Source organism: Pyricularia oryzae, chromosome 6 (assembly GCF_000002495.2).
Source record: "Pyricularia oryzae 70-15 chromosome 6, whole genome shotgun sequence".
NCBI classification, from domain to species: domain Eukaryota; kingdom Fungi; phylum Ascomycota; class Sordariomycetes; order Magnaporthales; family Pyriculariaceae; genus Pyricularia; species Pyricularia oryzae.
In genome coordinates, this window is record NC_017853.1 from 1,687,347 (window position 1) to 1,700,105 (window position 12,759).

A 12,759-nucleotide genomic window follows, 5' to 3' on the forward strand; every position below is an offset into this window, starting at 1 on the left:
TCCCGGTACGTCCAGGGAGAGATGCATGAGGGAAAAAACCACTCATCCGACTTTAGATAATAAAGTGACATACACCAGTAGTAGCAAGGGTTTCCGGGGAAAGCTGGGAAAACCCAATTTGGATGCCAACAACAATACGTCGTGCTTCTCCCGCCTTGGTAACGATTCAACGAATGCTGCACCTCTCAAAAATGGCGATCTGCTTAGGCCCACCCCCCTTCTCCCCGACTCGGTAGCCAAAAGTACGTAGAAACTAAAGAAGTCCACTACGTACCCCTTTGGACCCTACCCAACCCCTAGTCCCAAGGTTCGAACCCCTTCAAATCACGTTTTGAGGGCCCGCGGAATAGCATCACACTGTGAGCGATTTCCACTGAATATAAGAAGCCGAGTTCCTGCCCTCCCCTCCAACTCTTTTTGATTCCCTCCACACCAACCTTAAGACTTTGTCGGGAAACATAATATATTCCTTGAGAAATCAAGTAACAAAAAGCCTGTTCTCTGAATCACATTATCCAACACCGACCGAACACTTTTAACCCGAATCCACATTCTATTACAACCACAAAGATGCCTCACCAAACCTCCACCAACGATCTCAAGTCCGTCCTCGACAGCCGCCCTTGCGAGTTCAAGATCAAGGCTGGTGGTGCAACATGGAAGGCCGTCGTCCACTCTGACCGCGCCGCATAGTAAGTGATATTGTCTCAAATCTATTCGTCTATTCCCACGACCCCTGCACACCTCCAAAATAAGCAACAGCACCAGAACCTCTTGGAAAAGCCTTTAAACAATGCGCCCAGAGAATTCGTTTCTCTTGGCAGTTGCTTGCCAAGCAAAAGCTTGCCGATCAAAGGCCAAGTTCTGAGTGGCCTAGCGACAAATAAGCACCAACAACAAAACCTTGTTTTTCCCGAACCTACATTCGGATGGATGGGATGAGTAAAAATTGACAGGGCAATTTTGAATTTTTTTTAGTGACCGCGTCAAGGCCCAGCGCGTCAACTCTGCTGCGTCTGTGTCGTCAGGGAGCTCTAGTGGTGCCTCTTCCACCAAGTCGACATAAAGCTAGTTTCTCGGCTCGTGTTCCAGAAAACTTGTCAGCAATATAGAGCTGGAGGCTTGGCGGTCTGATCGCTATAAGATATAGACTCGGGACGAAAAGAGACACGAACAAATGAAGAAAGAAAGAAACAAGAATGACGAGATCTTGCATGGCGCACGCGCCGGCGAGGCGTTGAAACGAAAGGATATTACTCTCTAGCTTGGCGTTTGTGCGAGAAAGCGGGTTGCATCTTCCAAATACCCGGGACTGTTTTTGTTTATCATAAAAGACTTTATTTATTTTTATATTACTCTTTACTTCTGCACCATGTCATCTTTCCTATTGTCTGCACAAGAAGCGTCGAATCATCACGCCTGTGAGGGATGGCTTCCAGGAAAGGAAAGACTGACAAAAGAAATTGATTAGATATGGATTTGTTAGACACACCTAGCCCCTTTGCCCCTCCTGCAAATCGAGGGCATTGACTTTAGTCACCACGGACAGATATGGGGCTGTCGTGGTGATCGTTAGCCAACGAACAGATGAGTTGCGACCAGACATGAGTCTATCCATTTTTACAGAGAATTGAAGATTTGCTCAACTTTCTCGACCTCGGCAGCAGCATGACTGCATTCAAACACCTGTGGAATGACTTCTGCCCACCTCATTCTTCCCAAATACGAAAGGGCAATCCCAGCATGGACCGGATCGGGCGGAAATACCTACCTGTGGACTACTAATTCAGTTTCTTCGGTGCCGATATCACAGCAGTGCCCCGAAACCCCCCCCCCCCCCACATATCACATCAATCCACGAGCACCCATGGACAACTTCACCGCTGTTCAAGGGCCGATAAACCACCTTCAGGTATGCGATTTGCCGTTCAGGCTCCTTGTGGGCCTGTGGTGTTTTTTTTTTTTTTTGTGGTGATTCCGTGTTATCGCCTTTTGATTGCTTACATGATCTGGAAAACAATTCCAAAACGAAAATATATGACTCGCGGTTGTGGGCACGGGCTGGCACATTTCATGCCCAGGTTCCCCACGGAGTTAACACATTCGGCGATGGCGAGATAGCCCAGCCCCTCTGTGGCCCCCCAAGCGCTCCACGCCCTGGCGGAAACCCCCACGTCATTGGAATACATAGTAGGCTGCTTGTTCCCAGCCACTACGGTTCTTGGTTCTAGCGATCACAGGGCGAAGCGCTAGCCATCTGGCCATGTCAACTTCCTGTTGGACCCGAGATTCTTTCCCGTGAAGTCTTTGGGTTACTATGACGAAACTTGTCAGGGCATGCCGAACTTGCACCCATTCTTCTTTTGCTATGCATCGGATGGCGACTACGACCTTTGCAAGGAGCCAAACAGAAACTACTGCTACTTGGAATTGTGGAATGCCTGTGACATGTCCTTTGGTCAGGGGACTTTTCAGCGAATTGATGCGATATTAGAACTCACGTAGCTCCTCATCCTCCACCCCAGTCTGCCATCGCCGGATCATAAATAATTGGTAATCCGTATGTACACCTGCCGGCATCTCCTGATTGGAACACCGAGTTAACCCCTTTGGAGATTGTTATCGTTAGAAGAAGTCTCTGGGTAGTAGTCTTCCTGAGTGGCAATCTCCCCGAACCCCGTTCCACATCGACTCCACCGACATCGCCTTTCCTTCGTTCTTAACCAATAGGCTTCAACTTCTTCTTCTTCTTGCTCGACTCGCCCGACTTCTTCTGCGAGAACTGCCTCCAGCTGCTGATGCGCTGATCCCTCGTCGCCTCCCAGTCCTGGTCGTGCTGCCTCTTGCGCTTGCGCTCCTCGATCTCGGCCTCCTCTTTGCGCTGCTGTCTACCTTCCTCCTGCATCTGTCCCTTGAGCTGCCTCCTTCGTCGCTGCTCATTCTCGATCAGCACGTACTTTGTCTTGTCCGCCCACAGCTTCTTAAACTCGTCCGTCTTGAGCTCCGGACTATCAACCGTCCACTTCTTGTCACGCAGCACCAGCATTCGCGCGTCCGAGATGGCCTCGTCCAGCAGCGCCCGGTGCTTCTCGTCCATCAACTCCGTCTGCGCCTTCTTGAGCCGGTCGAACGCCTCGGGCGCCATCGGGTTTCGCGTCTTATCAGGGTGGATCAGGAGGGACTTTTTGCGGTAGGTGATCTTGATGTCGGATTCCGGCACGCCTGGCTGCAGGCCTAGGACGGCATATCTGGAGAATGAGGGAACGACGGATAGGTTAGTGGTGAGTTCGTTTGATCATGCCAAGACATCATGTCTTGGGACTTTCTTGTTTGACGATTGAAACTCACGCATCGAGGCGAAATGCATTGAGAATGCGGTCGATTTCGGTATCCTTGGTTGCCTCCTTGTTTTCTGCCTCTAGAATGTCGAGCGCATCGCGATCATCGGCTGGGTTGTCTGTGCTAGCCATTTCGAGGGTTGATAGGGGCGCTGCTTCTTTGGTTTCGTAGATCTGCGACCGTAAAGTTCCCTTCAAGCCCTAGGAGAGAAGAAGCGCAGTGATTTTTTTTGATGCTGGTGCTGTGATAACTTGACGCGCAACTGCCTCCGATACTTTGGTCTAGATGTGGTGTCCAAGAAGCCGCGAGTTAGAGAGTGCGGGATGAGGCTACGATAAGCGGAGATAAGCCTCATTCAACGTTAGGGACTTAAAGGTGCATTACATAAGCAACATCACTGTCTGTTGGACAAGGAAGTCTTGGACGCAACATTTTGTACCTGGGATAACTGTCAGACATCAAATAGCACATTTTTGTTGCTGAAATTACTTGGTGTGGCTGAGTTCATAGTATGTATCTGCAGTAACTAATTCTTCTTTTTCCTTGCTGGACGTGCGTTCTTCCGCATCTTGAGCTCTTTGATCTTGCGTGCCTTGCGAATATCATCATTGTTCTTGATCTCACGCTTGCTGCCCTCACCATCCCTGAACTTGCCAATTCTCTTTTCTTTGGCCTCAGCGACGCGCTTCTTCCGCACGTGGTAGTCATCACGGAATTTGTCGGCCTCCTTCGGCGCATCCTCACGCTTGTGGTTGAAACGACGACCACCTCCACCGAAACCACCACCGCCCATGCCTCTGGGAAGCCCTGTCTCAGCTTCACCGACGCCAGGCAGCTTGCCCAGACGGTTGTCCTTGCGCCACCTATCGAAACGACCGCTCTTGAAGCTGGCGGCAATCTTGACACCGCTCTCTCCGCGAATCATCTTGGTGTTGCCGCGGCTGCCGTCCTCGTCGTGTGCGCGAGACACGTACTTGGCGTTCTTTTTGTCCCATCGCATCGTCGTCCGGGTGGGTGCGCCAAACGAAGTTGACTTTTCGTCGTTGGCGATGTCCATTGCTACGTCGCGCGCGGCCTCCAGGAAGTTGGCCCCATTGGATCCGGCATTTACACCATAACCACGCTCCTCTGCCACGTTGGATTGACGAGGGGTGTAGGTCATGAAATGCTCCGAATCTCTCCATGCAGAAGCATTCTTTGCCGAGTCGGCATTGTTGGAAACTGTCACCTCGAGCTCCTCATCGGAATCGTCGTTTACAGCAACAAAGTCGTCCTCGTCAAATGATGCGTCCTCGTCACTGCTCTCATCCGACTTTGCGCGCTTTATGACCGGCACATCTTCGTCCTCATCATCGGCGTCCTTGTCGGTTTTGGATTTCCTTACGGGCGCTCTTTTCCTCAACTGCTTCATAACCTCGACGGCCTCAGATATTGTGCCTTTTCCTCCATGGCCAATCTCAAACACCGTCTCCTGAGGCTTGAAGCCGCTGATCTTGGCAAGCATTTCCACGCGGAGTGCTTCGGTGTCGTCGGTGTTTATACCAAAAATCAGATGAGGCTGTGACCATGCTCTGGATGCCGTCAGCTCTCTTGCCCTCTTTGCACTTTGGCTTGATGCCGAGACCCGAGTACGCAAGTATTGCTTCTGAGCTTTGACGACCACGCTCCGCATCAAGGCAATATCGTGTGACTCCTGTACCACTTTTTCCACCCACTCGACATTCGTTTCGATTGAATTCCGTTGCAACGCTCCCAGAACAACGTCTGACGCGAAGTTTGCACCTGCCGAAGTGTCCTGGCCCACCACAAGTCTCCTTCCCAAGAAGAGCTGTAGATCCAGCAGGTATGGGGCATCGATATCAGACACCAAGCTGTAACTCCATCCCTTCTGCCCTGCACGGGCCGTTCTTCCAACACGGTGTACAAAGACCTTGGGCTGATCGCAGAAGTCATAGTTGATAACGTTTGCGAGAACAGGGATATCGATACCTCGAGCGGCAACGTCCGTGACCACTAATATGTTCGTCTTGCCTCTCCGGAAATCTTCGACCTGGATCTTTCGTGCGGTTTGGTCCAGCGCACCATAAGCATGGGAAACGGCGTAGCCGGCCTGGACGAGTATTGAGGTAAGGTACTCGACATGGAACTTTGTTGCTGTGAAAATAATGGTCGAATGCTCCGTCGGCTTCTCCTTTGCGTTGGGACGATCGGGACCTCGCTTCCTCTTCTTGGAGCCCTCATCCTTATCCTCTTTAAACCCTTCTGGTGTTCCCGTCGGCATCTTGATAACATCCTGCAATATGTGAAGAAGCGCACCCTCTTTCTCTGCGCCTTTCACTGAGAAGAATGCACTCTCGAGATCTGGCGAGATCTTAGTCTCTGCATCGAGACGCACCAAACTGGGGTCTTGAAGGCCGGCCCTGGCAAACTCGACAAGCGACCTCGGCAAGGTGGCGGAAAAGAGTAGAGTTTGGCGAGAGGGAGGCAAAGAATGCAGGATCTCTGTGAGTTGGGTTGCGAAACCCATTTCGAATAGTCGATCGGCCTCGTCAAAAACGACGTATTTGATCGAAGAAAGGTCGAGCGACATCTCGACCTTGAGATGAAGAAATCGACCAGGGGTAGCGATGATGATATCCGGGTTGGTGGTCATAAAACCAAACTGGTCTTCCAGGCTGTCACCACCAACAAGCAACACAGTCTTCAGGTCGGTACCCTTGCCGAACTCCTTGACGACTTTGAGGGTCTGCAGTGCCAGCTCTCGAGAAGGGGACATGATCAGGGCTCTGGCACCGACCCGCGCACTGTGAGCCCTAAGGCGCTCAATCATTGGGATAACGAAGGCAGCCGTCTTTCCGGAACCGGTTCGAGCCATTCCTACCACATCGCGCCGGTCAAGAATCAAGGGTATGGACTTGCGCTGGATAGGGGTTGGGACTGCAAATCCTTTCCTAGTAATCGCTTGGAGAAGACTTGGGTTTAGGCCTATATATTCTGGTCAGTAAAAAGTTGCCCAGAAAGATAGACTGCCAGCTTTTCTGTCTGGGGAGTATGAAAGTATCTTCTTACCCATGGCTTGGAATCCGCCCGACTTCTTGCCCGTCTTTCCTTTCAAGTTGGTCGTCTTGCGAAAGGACGCAGCCTGCTGCAGCGCAATGAGCGCTTCATCGTCACCATCGCCGCCATCTTCGGCACCGTTGAGCAGTGCGTCGATATCAAGATCGATCTCGTCATGTCCACCAGTCCGCTTCTTCGCTTTGGCCTTGACTTCGGTATCGTTGTCGTTTGCGAAAATAGAGCCGAGGATATCGATTTCGTGCTCAGAAGCAGCTGGGGAAGCGGCACGACGGGGCATTTTGAGGTTCAGTATTGCCGCATGGCACTTCGCGGTTTTGGTAGGTTGTTGAATGAACACCGGCTATGATCTGTAGGGTCCAGGTCTATGGGACGCTGAATTTTCACGGCAAAAGAGCGGAGTTTCCCATCGCGTTCCCAACTTTTTTTTTTTTTAATCCTCTTGCGCGTCGTGCGGGGATGTACCCACTTTAACGGTTGCCGGAACCCCTGCATGACATGATGGGAAAGCTGCAAGGCGGGGCAGCTCAGTATTGGGGTGTGTTACAGCAAGGAGAGTCACCTTATCCAAGACTCTCATAGATACAACGCAAAACAAAGACTTTCATCTGAATCCTAGAATTAAAGAGCGCAAGTGTTTGTACATATCTCTCTTTGGCTGGATTGAGAGCTTCAAGGTAAATACACCCAAGTTTAATTTCTTCTATCAGCAAAATTGGATTTACACAAGGGTTATCTAATATTTTAAAAGATTCGAGTCTTACTTCTGATTGGCATCCAACAGCCCCTCCCAACGGCAACATGAGGTTCGTGACAGTCGCTGCGGCGACGCTGCCAAGTGTGCCGCTCGACTTTGAGGGCAACAGAGATCGTATTCTAGAGTCCATCAAGCTTGCCAAAGAGAAGGGTGCAACTTTACGAACGGGTCCGGAATTGGAGATTCCAGGATATGGATGCCTCGATCATCACCTTGAAGTACGTTATGGTTCAGGCACTTGATTAGAAGCCAAACAAGAGCTCTAAGATGGATGGCTCAACTAGTTCACCCCTTTCTAGCTCAATTACGTAGAGCTTTAACCGACTTGCATCAATACATATAGGGCGATACCGAACTCCACAGCTGGGAAGTCCTGGCTGAAATTATCTCAGACCCTGTTTGCAAGGACATGCTCGTCGACTTAGGGTTGGGTGTCAAGACCAGGAATGTGCAGTACAACTGCCGAGTGCTTTGCACATACAAGAAGATTTACGCTATTCGGGCAAAGCAAGGTTCGTTTGTGTTCTTGGAGGACTTGTAGGTCTTGGAGGACCCCTTCACTAAAAATAGAACTACCTGACAGCACTTGCCGGAGATGGTCTCTATCGCGAGCCCCGTCACTTCACGGCATGGGTCAAGGAGCGACAGGTAGAGACGCACAAGCTGCACAAAGTTGTACGGGATGTCACCGGGCAGACCACGGTACCCATTGGTGACTTCATCCTCGAGACCCCCGACACTTCTGTGACCTGCGAGACTTGCGAGGAGCTATTTGTTCCTAGGAACCCATCAATCTTCAGTGGCCGTATGTGCACCCCAGACCTTGACTTTTTGGTCATCTAGGCTGCCCCTGATGGCGATACATAAGCTAACATTGCACGCTGGTAGTCAATGGTGCTGAAATCATTCTTGTAAGTCATATACCCACTTTGAGAGCTGGCCTTTTAGAAATAGGCCAGAATATGGTTGATGCATGGTTACTAAGCTGTATAAATTATAGAACTCCAGTGCCTCGCATGCCGAGCTTCGTAAGCTTGGCACGCGTCTGAACCTCATCTCGAATTCGACACGTAGCAATGGTGGACTATATGTCTATGCAAACGCCTCTGGAATTGATGGCGAGGCAAGAATGCTCTTGTAAGCCCATCTGCATCTCACGCTCACCAGATTACAATATGTTGCTCACATACATTGGTGCTTTAGCGATGGAAGCAGCATGATCATCCAGAACGGCGAAGTCCTGGCCCAGTCATCACAGTTTTCACTGCTCCCTGTAGAAGTCACTGTCGCCACTGTCGACCTTGAACGAGTTCGCAGCTACAGGACTAGTGCCAGCCGAAACGTCCAAGCGGCCCGTCAGCCCGAATATCCCCGAATCGACTGCGACATTGAGTTGGCCCGCCCAAGTGAGGAAATCTTCAGGTCCAACAAGGTGATCGCCATGGAAATTCCCATTCGCATCTTGGATCCTATGGAGGAGATCCATATGGCCACCTCGGTGTATCTATGGCAGTACCTAGTCCGCAGCTCAGGTGCTGGCTTTTTCCTGGCATTGTCTGGAGGACTTGATAGCTCATCTGTTGCTCTGTTCGTCTATGGCATGGCCAAACTGGTCTTGCTCTCCATCAAGAACGGCGAGGAGAACACTCTGAATGATTTGCGCAAAGTCACGGGCATCAATGACTACGTACCCGAGTCGCCGGAGGAGATCGTTGGCAAGCTGCTCCACACGTGCTTCATGGGCACAGTAAACAGCTCAGATGAAACTCGATCGAGGGCAAAGAGACTTGCAGAACGCCTCGGCGCTTACCACACTGACATCAACATCGATAACGCCGTCCAGGCACATGAGTCGATTATTGAGAGCGCACTCGGTGGCTTCAAGCCCAAGTATGCAGTCGAAGGGGGTACCAACAGTGAAAACCTGGCGAAGCAGAACATTCAGGCCAGAAACCGACTAGTGGTATCTTATGAGCTTGCGCAACTGTCCACTCAGGCCCGAGGCCTTCCGCGAGCCGGTGCTTCTTTGCTTGTCCTGGGATCGGGCAACGTCGACGAGAACCTCCGTGGATACTATACCAAGTACGATGCTAGTTCTGCGGACCTTGCGCCCCTCGGGTCGATATCCAAAAACGATGCCAAGGACTTCCAGCGCTGGGCACGCGACAACTGGGACCTTAGCATCATGTCCGAATTCATCGATGCGATCCCATCGGCTGAGCTGCTTCCCCTTTCGGCCGGCGTCCAAGCTGATGAGGTGGAGATGGGTTTGACGTACTCGGAACTGTCGGACTTTGTAGGTGTTTTCTTGTTCGCGGCCAGATAGGGGCTTGAGTAATCATCACTAACAAAAGCCTCACAACAGGGAATTCTCCGCAAGGTTGACAAGCTCGGCCCGTGGTCGGCGTACCTGCGCCTCCTCAGCCAATGGAAGGAGCGTCCTGGCTTTGGCCCTCGCGAGATTGCAGAGAAGGTGTTCCTCTTCTTTAGGTTCTATGCCATCAACCGACACAAGGCTACCATCATCACTCCCAGCGTCCACTTGTCCGCGTATAATCCAGACGACAACAGACATGAGTGAGTCTTTTTGAATGCTTATAGCACCACCTGATAACGTGTCGTTGAGAGTTTACTGACCAGTTGGTGTGCACCAGTCTGCGCCCGTTCCTGTATGTTGTTAACTGGCCTTGGCAGTTTAACAAAATCAGGAGACATGTCGAAGAGATGGAGAAGGTCATGTAGACAAAAAGCCATTTATAGAATTCCACAGACTTGTGGTTTACGTAGTGACAATAACAGGGAAAAAAAGGTATGGCGTCATGAAGCCACGCGCAAACATTGAGGCTGCTAATCATATCAATCACTAGTCCATTGCATCTATATGGCAAAGTCAAGCTTTCTCAGCAACTGGCGATCTTCCTACGCTTCTACTGGCTGGAGCAAAGTTGCCAAAGATAAATCCGAGTCTCCGGAGGAAATGTGATTGTTAGTTCAGCTGGGCGTGTTCTCTACACCTTATCAGTCGAAGGTCTAGACCAGATCTTGTTCTAGAATCTGGACGCTAGCTTATCGGCGCCTGCTGCCTTATAGGTGGTTCGCCTCATTCACCGTTCGCCAATGCTCTCTCTCTCTCTGTCTCTTATCAGTTTTTGTTTTGCAATGTTTTGTCTTGTTCCTTTTGTCTCTTTTGCTCGCTCGGGCGTGGTCTGCTGAACCAGAGGAATATCTTGTTCTTAGGTTCTTTCTTCAAGCTAAGCAGTACTCCCTATTGGATGGTTTTAGACTACCTGTCCATCATTCCTCGGTCTCTGGGATCGTTGTGAGACGCAAAAAGCCCACCTGACCAATCACTCTGTTAGAAAAAGTTAAGCGAGACTTGACTCCAATGGAAAACGGCGCTGCCCAAGTGGTGTAACCCCAAACTTTCAGCCTCAACCTGCGCATCTTCAGGTATGCGTGTGCCCCAAAGCGAGCATTTTTTTTTCATTTAGGCGCTGCGATCTCCTCAAGAGGGAGGGGCGGGATACGTGCATTCGGGGGTCCAGTGACTCAGGTCGCCTTTTAAATGACCTATCAAGTGCTGGCCTACTCAGGCGTCGAAAGCGACGCAAAGGCCCAAGAAGGCAAAGTTTCCCCAATGTAGACCAAGGGTGCATTTGAGTGAGATACTGCCGATTACAAATAGAGCTAACGTCGCACTTCTCTTTTTTTTAATGATGGCAACTCGTGCGACCTGACTGGATACATAGGTACTTACACCGAGCACGAGCAACCGACTTGAAATTGATGCAACGAGTAGAGCACACTTCATAGGGTGGCTCTGTGGTAGCCTGTTGGCTACAGCCGTGTCTGCCACAAACTTTGCCAACTGCTACCATCTCGCCTTTGAAGAATTCAGGAACGGAACACACCCAATGAGAGATTCCTTCTTCTGGAAAGAGAAAGATCCATTGATCGGCCTCAAGAACCAGTCAGCTAGACCGGAAATAGTTCTTACACGCGCAGGCTGCGAGCACTTCTGCAGCATCTATCCACAATACAACAACGTGATCGACGCCTTCCAGATCCTGACGACATGGGTCCTTCCAGCCATCGCCCTCATGAGCCAGCTCCCATACGAGTCTTTATCGGTCCGCTGGAGAAAAAACCTGGCTGCGTTTGGCAACTGGGTCGGCGCTCCGGCCGCCGCCATGACGACCACATTTTGGAACATCGTGCTGATCCATGAATGCTCCGTAAAGTTTGGCCTCTTCAGGCTTCCCGAGACGAGAGAAGAGATACGTGACGCCCTCTTCATCCTCAGCTGCGTTAACCAGTACGAGTACCCCCGACGCGAGCAAGTCGGCCGCGACTTGCGGCGAGACTCGGCCCTCCTCAAGGGCATCCTGTACCCCTATTTCAAGGACGGCATCTCGGAAAGACAACGCAGAACACTGGCCAACTTCAACCAACACCTCGCATTCCAACTGCGTCTTCAGAGGCGCAAAGGGGTTTATCCAATTTTTATCAGCATCGGCTGGTTCGGGATGGCGTTTGCGTTTTCCATCGTCATCTCGTTCGCTGCGCTCGGCGACAACACGACCGCCCACTCGCTCGCCCTCGGGCTGCTCCTCTCCTGGGTGCCCGTCATGCTCTTCGCAACCGTCATCGACCGCAATCCGACTTCTGCCACTCGGTGCAGCGAGCTCATCCAGCGATGGCTGTTCAACATCGACAGGCTGCTTCCCGCAACGGATCTGTCGAGCCTGCCGCCGAAGTTCTGGCAAGCACATCATGGCGGTCAAAAACACGCCGACACGACGGAGGAGTTTGACATTGGCGAGTACATGGGACAGGGACGCACCCTTCGCTACTGCGGCGTCGCCGACACAGTCCTAGATATGATCAAAAACCCCAGCGAAGCGACGCTAGACGTCCCCGACCTGTCGGTGGGCAAGAAACATGCGAAATTTTCAGACAGATCTGACGAAGCGACCGTGGGGATGGGTGGCGGTGTGGCTCATCAGCCAGGGCATTGTGACCACCAGCTTCGGCATGGCCTTCATGGTGTCGTTCAACACGCCAACGCAGGGTCTGGGCTGTCGCTCGCTGCTCTACCTCTGCTGGTGGCTCCTGGTTCTGCCCTCGTGGCTGATCCTGGGAGTCTTTCAGGAGCCCAACACCAAAGTGCGCAGCGTCATGATCGTCCCTAATCTGCTTGCTGTCGCTATGCTCTTTGCTATAATGCTAGTGCAGTCGTTTGGCGGGCTCAACAGCTGCCTGTGCAAGACGAGCGTCTTTGGGCTGCCGCCCTTTGGTCGCTACATGGACTTTGAGAACGCGGAATTCTACAAGGAGTACTACTATGTCGAAGCCTTCTGGGGTTCTGCGACGGGTATCGGCGGTGCAACCATGGCGATCTCGGTATCTTGGCTTGCTTGGAAATGGCATAAATCCTCGGCTCTCTGGCGGGTGACAGAGGACACCACCGTGCGGGTGGAGGATGACGTGTCTCTCGATTGGCTGACATAACAACGAACTGGCACTGGTGTTCGTTGCCAAAGATTGATAGTTTATGATAATATTAATACTGCATGGATGGTTTGTAT

The 12,759-nt window shown here is 51.4% G+C and overlaps 5 protein-coding genes across 5 annotated transcripts; 3 read left to right on the top strand and 2 right to left on the bottom strand.

Annotated features, from left to right (window-relative positions):
* The first annotated feature begins 420 nt into the window (after nt 1-420).
* On the top strand, nt 421-1,734 carry MGG_04181 (uncharacterized protein). The gene is made up of 2 exons (XM_003719595.1): nt 421-692; nt 979-1,734. Exons 1-2 carry the CDS (start codon nt 571-573, stop codon nt 1,064-1,066), a joined length of 210 nt encoding a protein of 69 aa, XP_003719643.1. The 5' UTR covers nt 421-570; the 3' UTR covers nt 1,067-1,734.
* On the bottom strand, nt 1,356-3,638 carry MGG_04180 (DnaJ domain-containing protein). The gene is made up of 2 exons (XM_003719596.1): nt 3,349-3,638; nt 1,356-3,248 (listed from the first exon to the last, which is right to left on the bottom strand). Exons 1-2 carry the CDS (start codon nt 3,468-3,470, stop codon nt 2,720-2,722), a joined length of 651 nt encoding a protein of 216 aa, XP_003719644.1. The 5' UTR covers nt 3,471-3,638; the 3' UTR covers nt 1,356-2,719.
* A 157-nt stretch (nt 3,639-3,795) lies between these two features.
* Nucleotides 3,796-6,836, bottom strand: MGG_04179 (ATP-dependent RNA helicase DBP10). Its single transcript, XM_003719597.1, has 2 exons — nt 6,409-6,836; nt 3,796-6,324 (listed from the first exon to the last, which is right to left on the bottom strand). Exons 1-2 carry the CDS (start codon nt 6,692-6,694, stop codon nt 3,866-3,868), a joined length of 2,745 nt encoding a protein of 914 aa, XP_003719645.1. The 5' UTR covers nt 6,695-6,836; the 3' UTR covers nt 3,796-3,865.
* A 379-nt stretch (nt 6,837-7,215) lies between these two features.
* MGG_14907 (glutamine-dependent NAD(+) synthetase) lies at nt 7,216-9,913 on the top strand (the record flags this gene model as incomplete). Its single annotated transcript, XM_003719598.1, has 8 exons — nt 7,216-7,389; nt 7,515-7,683; nt 7,755-7,976; nt 8,060-8,082; nt 8,172-8,308; nt 8,375-9,467; nt 9,537-9,748; nt 9,826-9,913. The coding sequence occupies 8 exons, from the start codon at nt 7,216-7,218 to the stop codon at nt 9,911-9,913; spliced, it is 2,118 nt and encodes a 705-aa protein (XP_003719646.1).
* A 1,172-nt stretch (nt 9,914-11,085) lies between these two features.
* Nucleotides 11,086-12,682, top strand: MGG_14908 (uncharacterized protein; the record flags this gene model as incomplete). Its single annotated transcript, XM_003719599.1, has 2 exons — nt 11,086-12,099; nt 12,128-12,682. 2 exons carry the CDS (start codon nt 11,086-11,088, stop codon nt 12,680-12,682), a joined length of 1,569 nt encoding a protein of 522 aa, XP_003719647.1.
* Nucleotides 12,683-12,759: the final 77 nt, after the last annotated feature.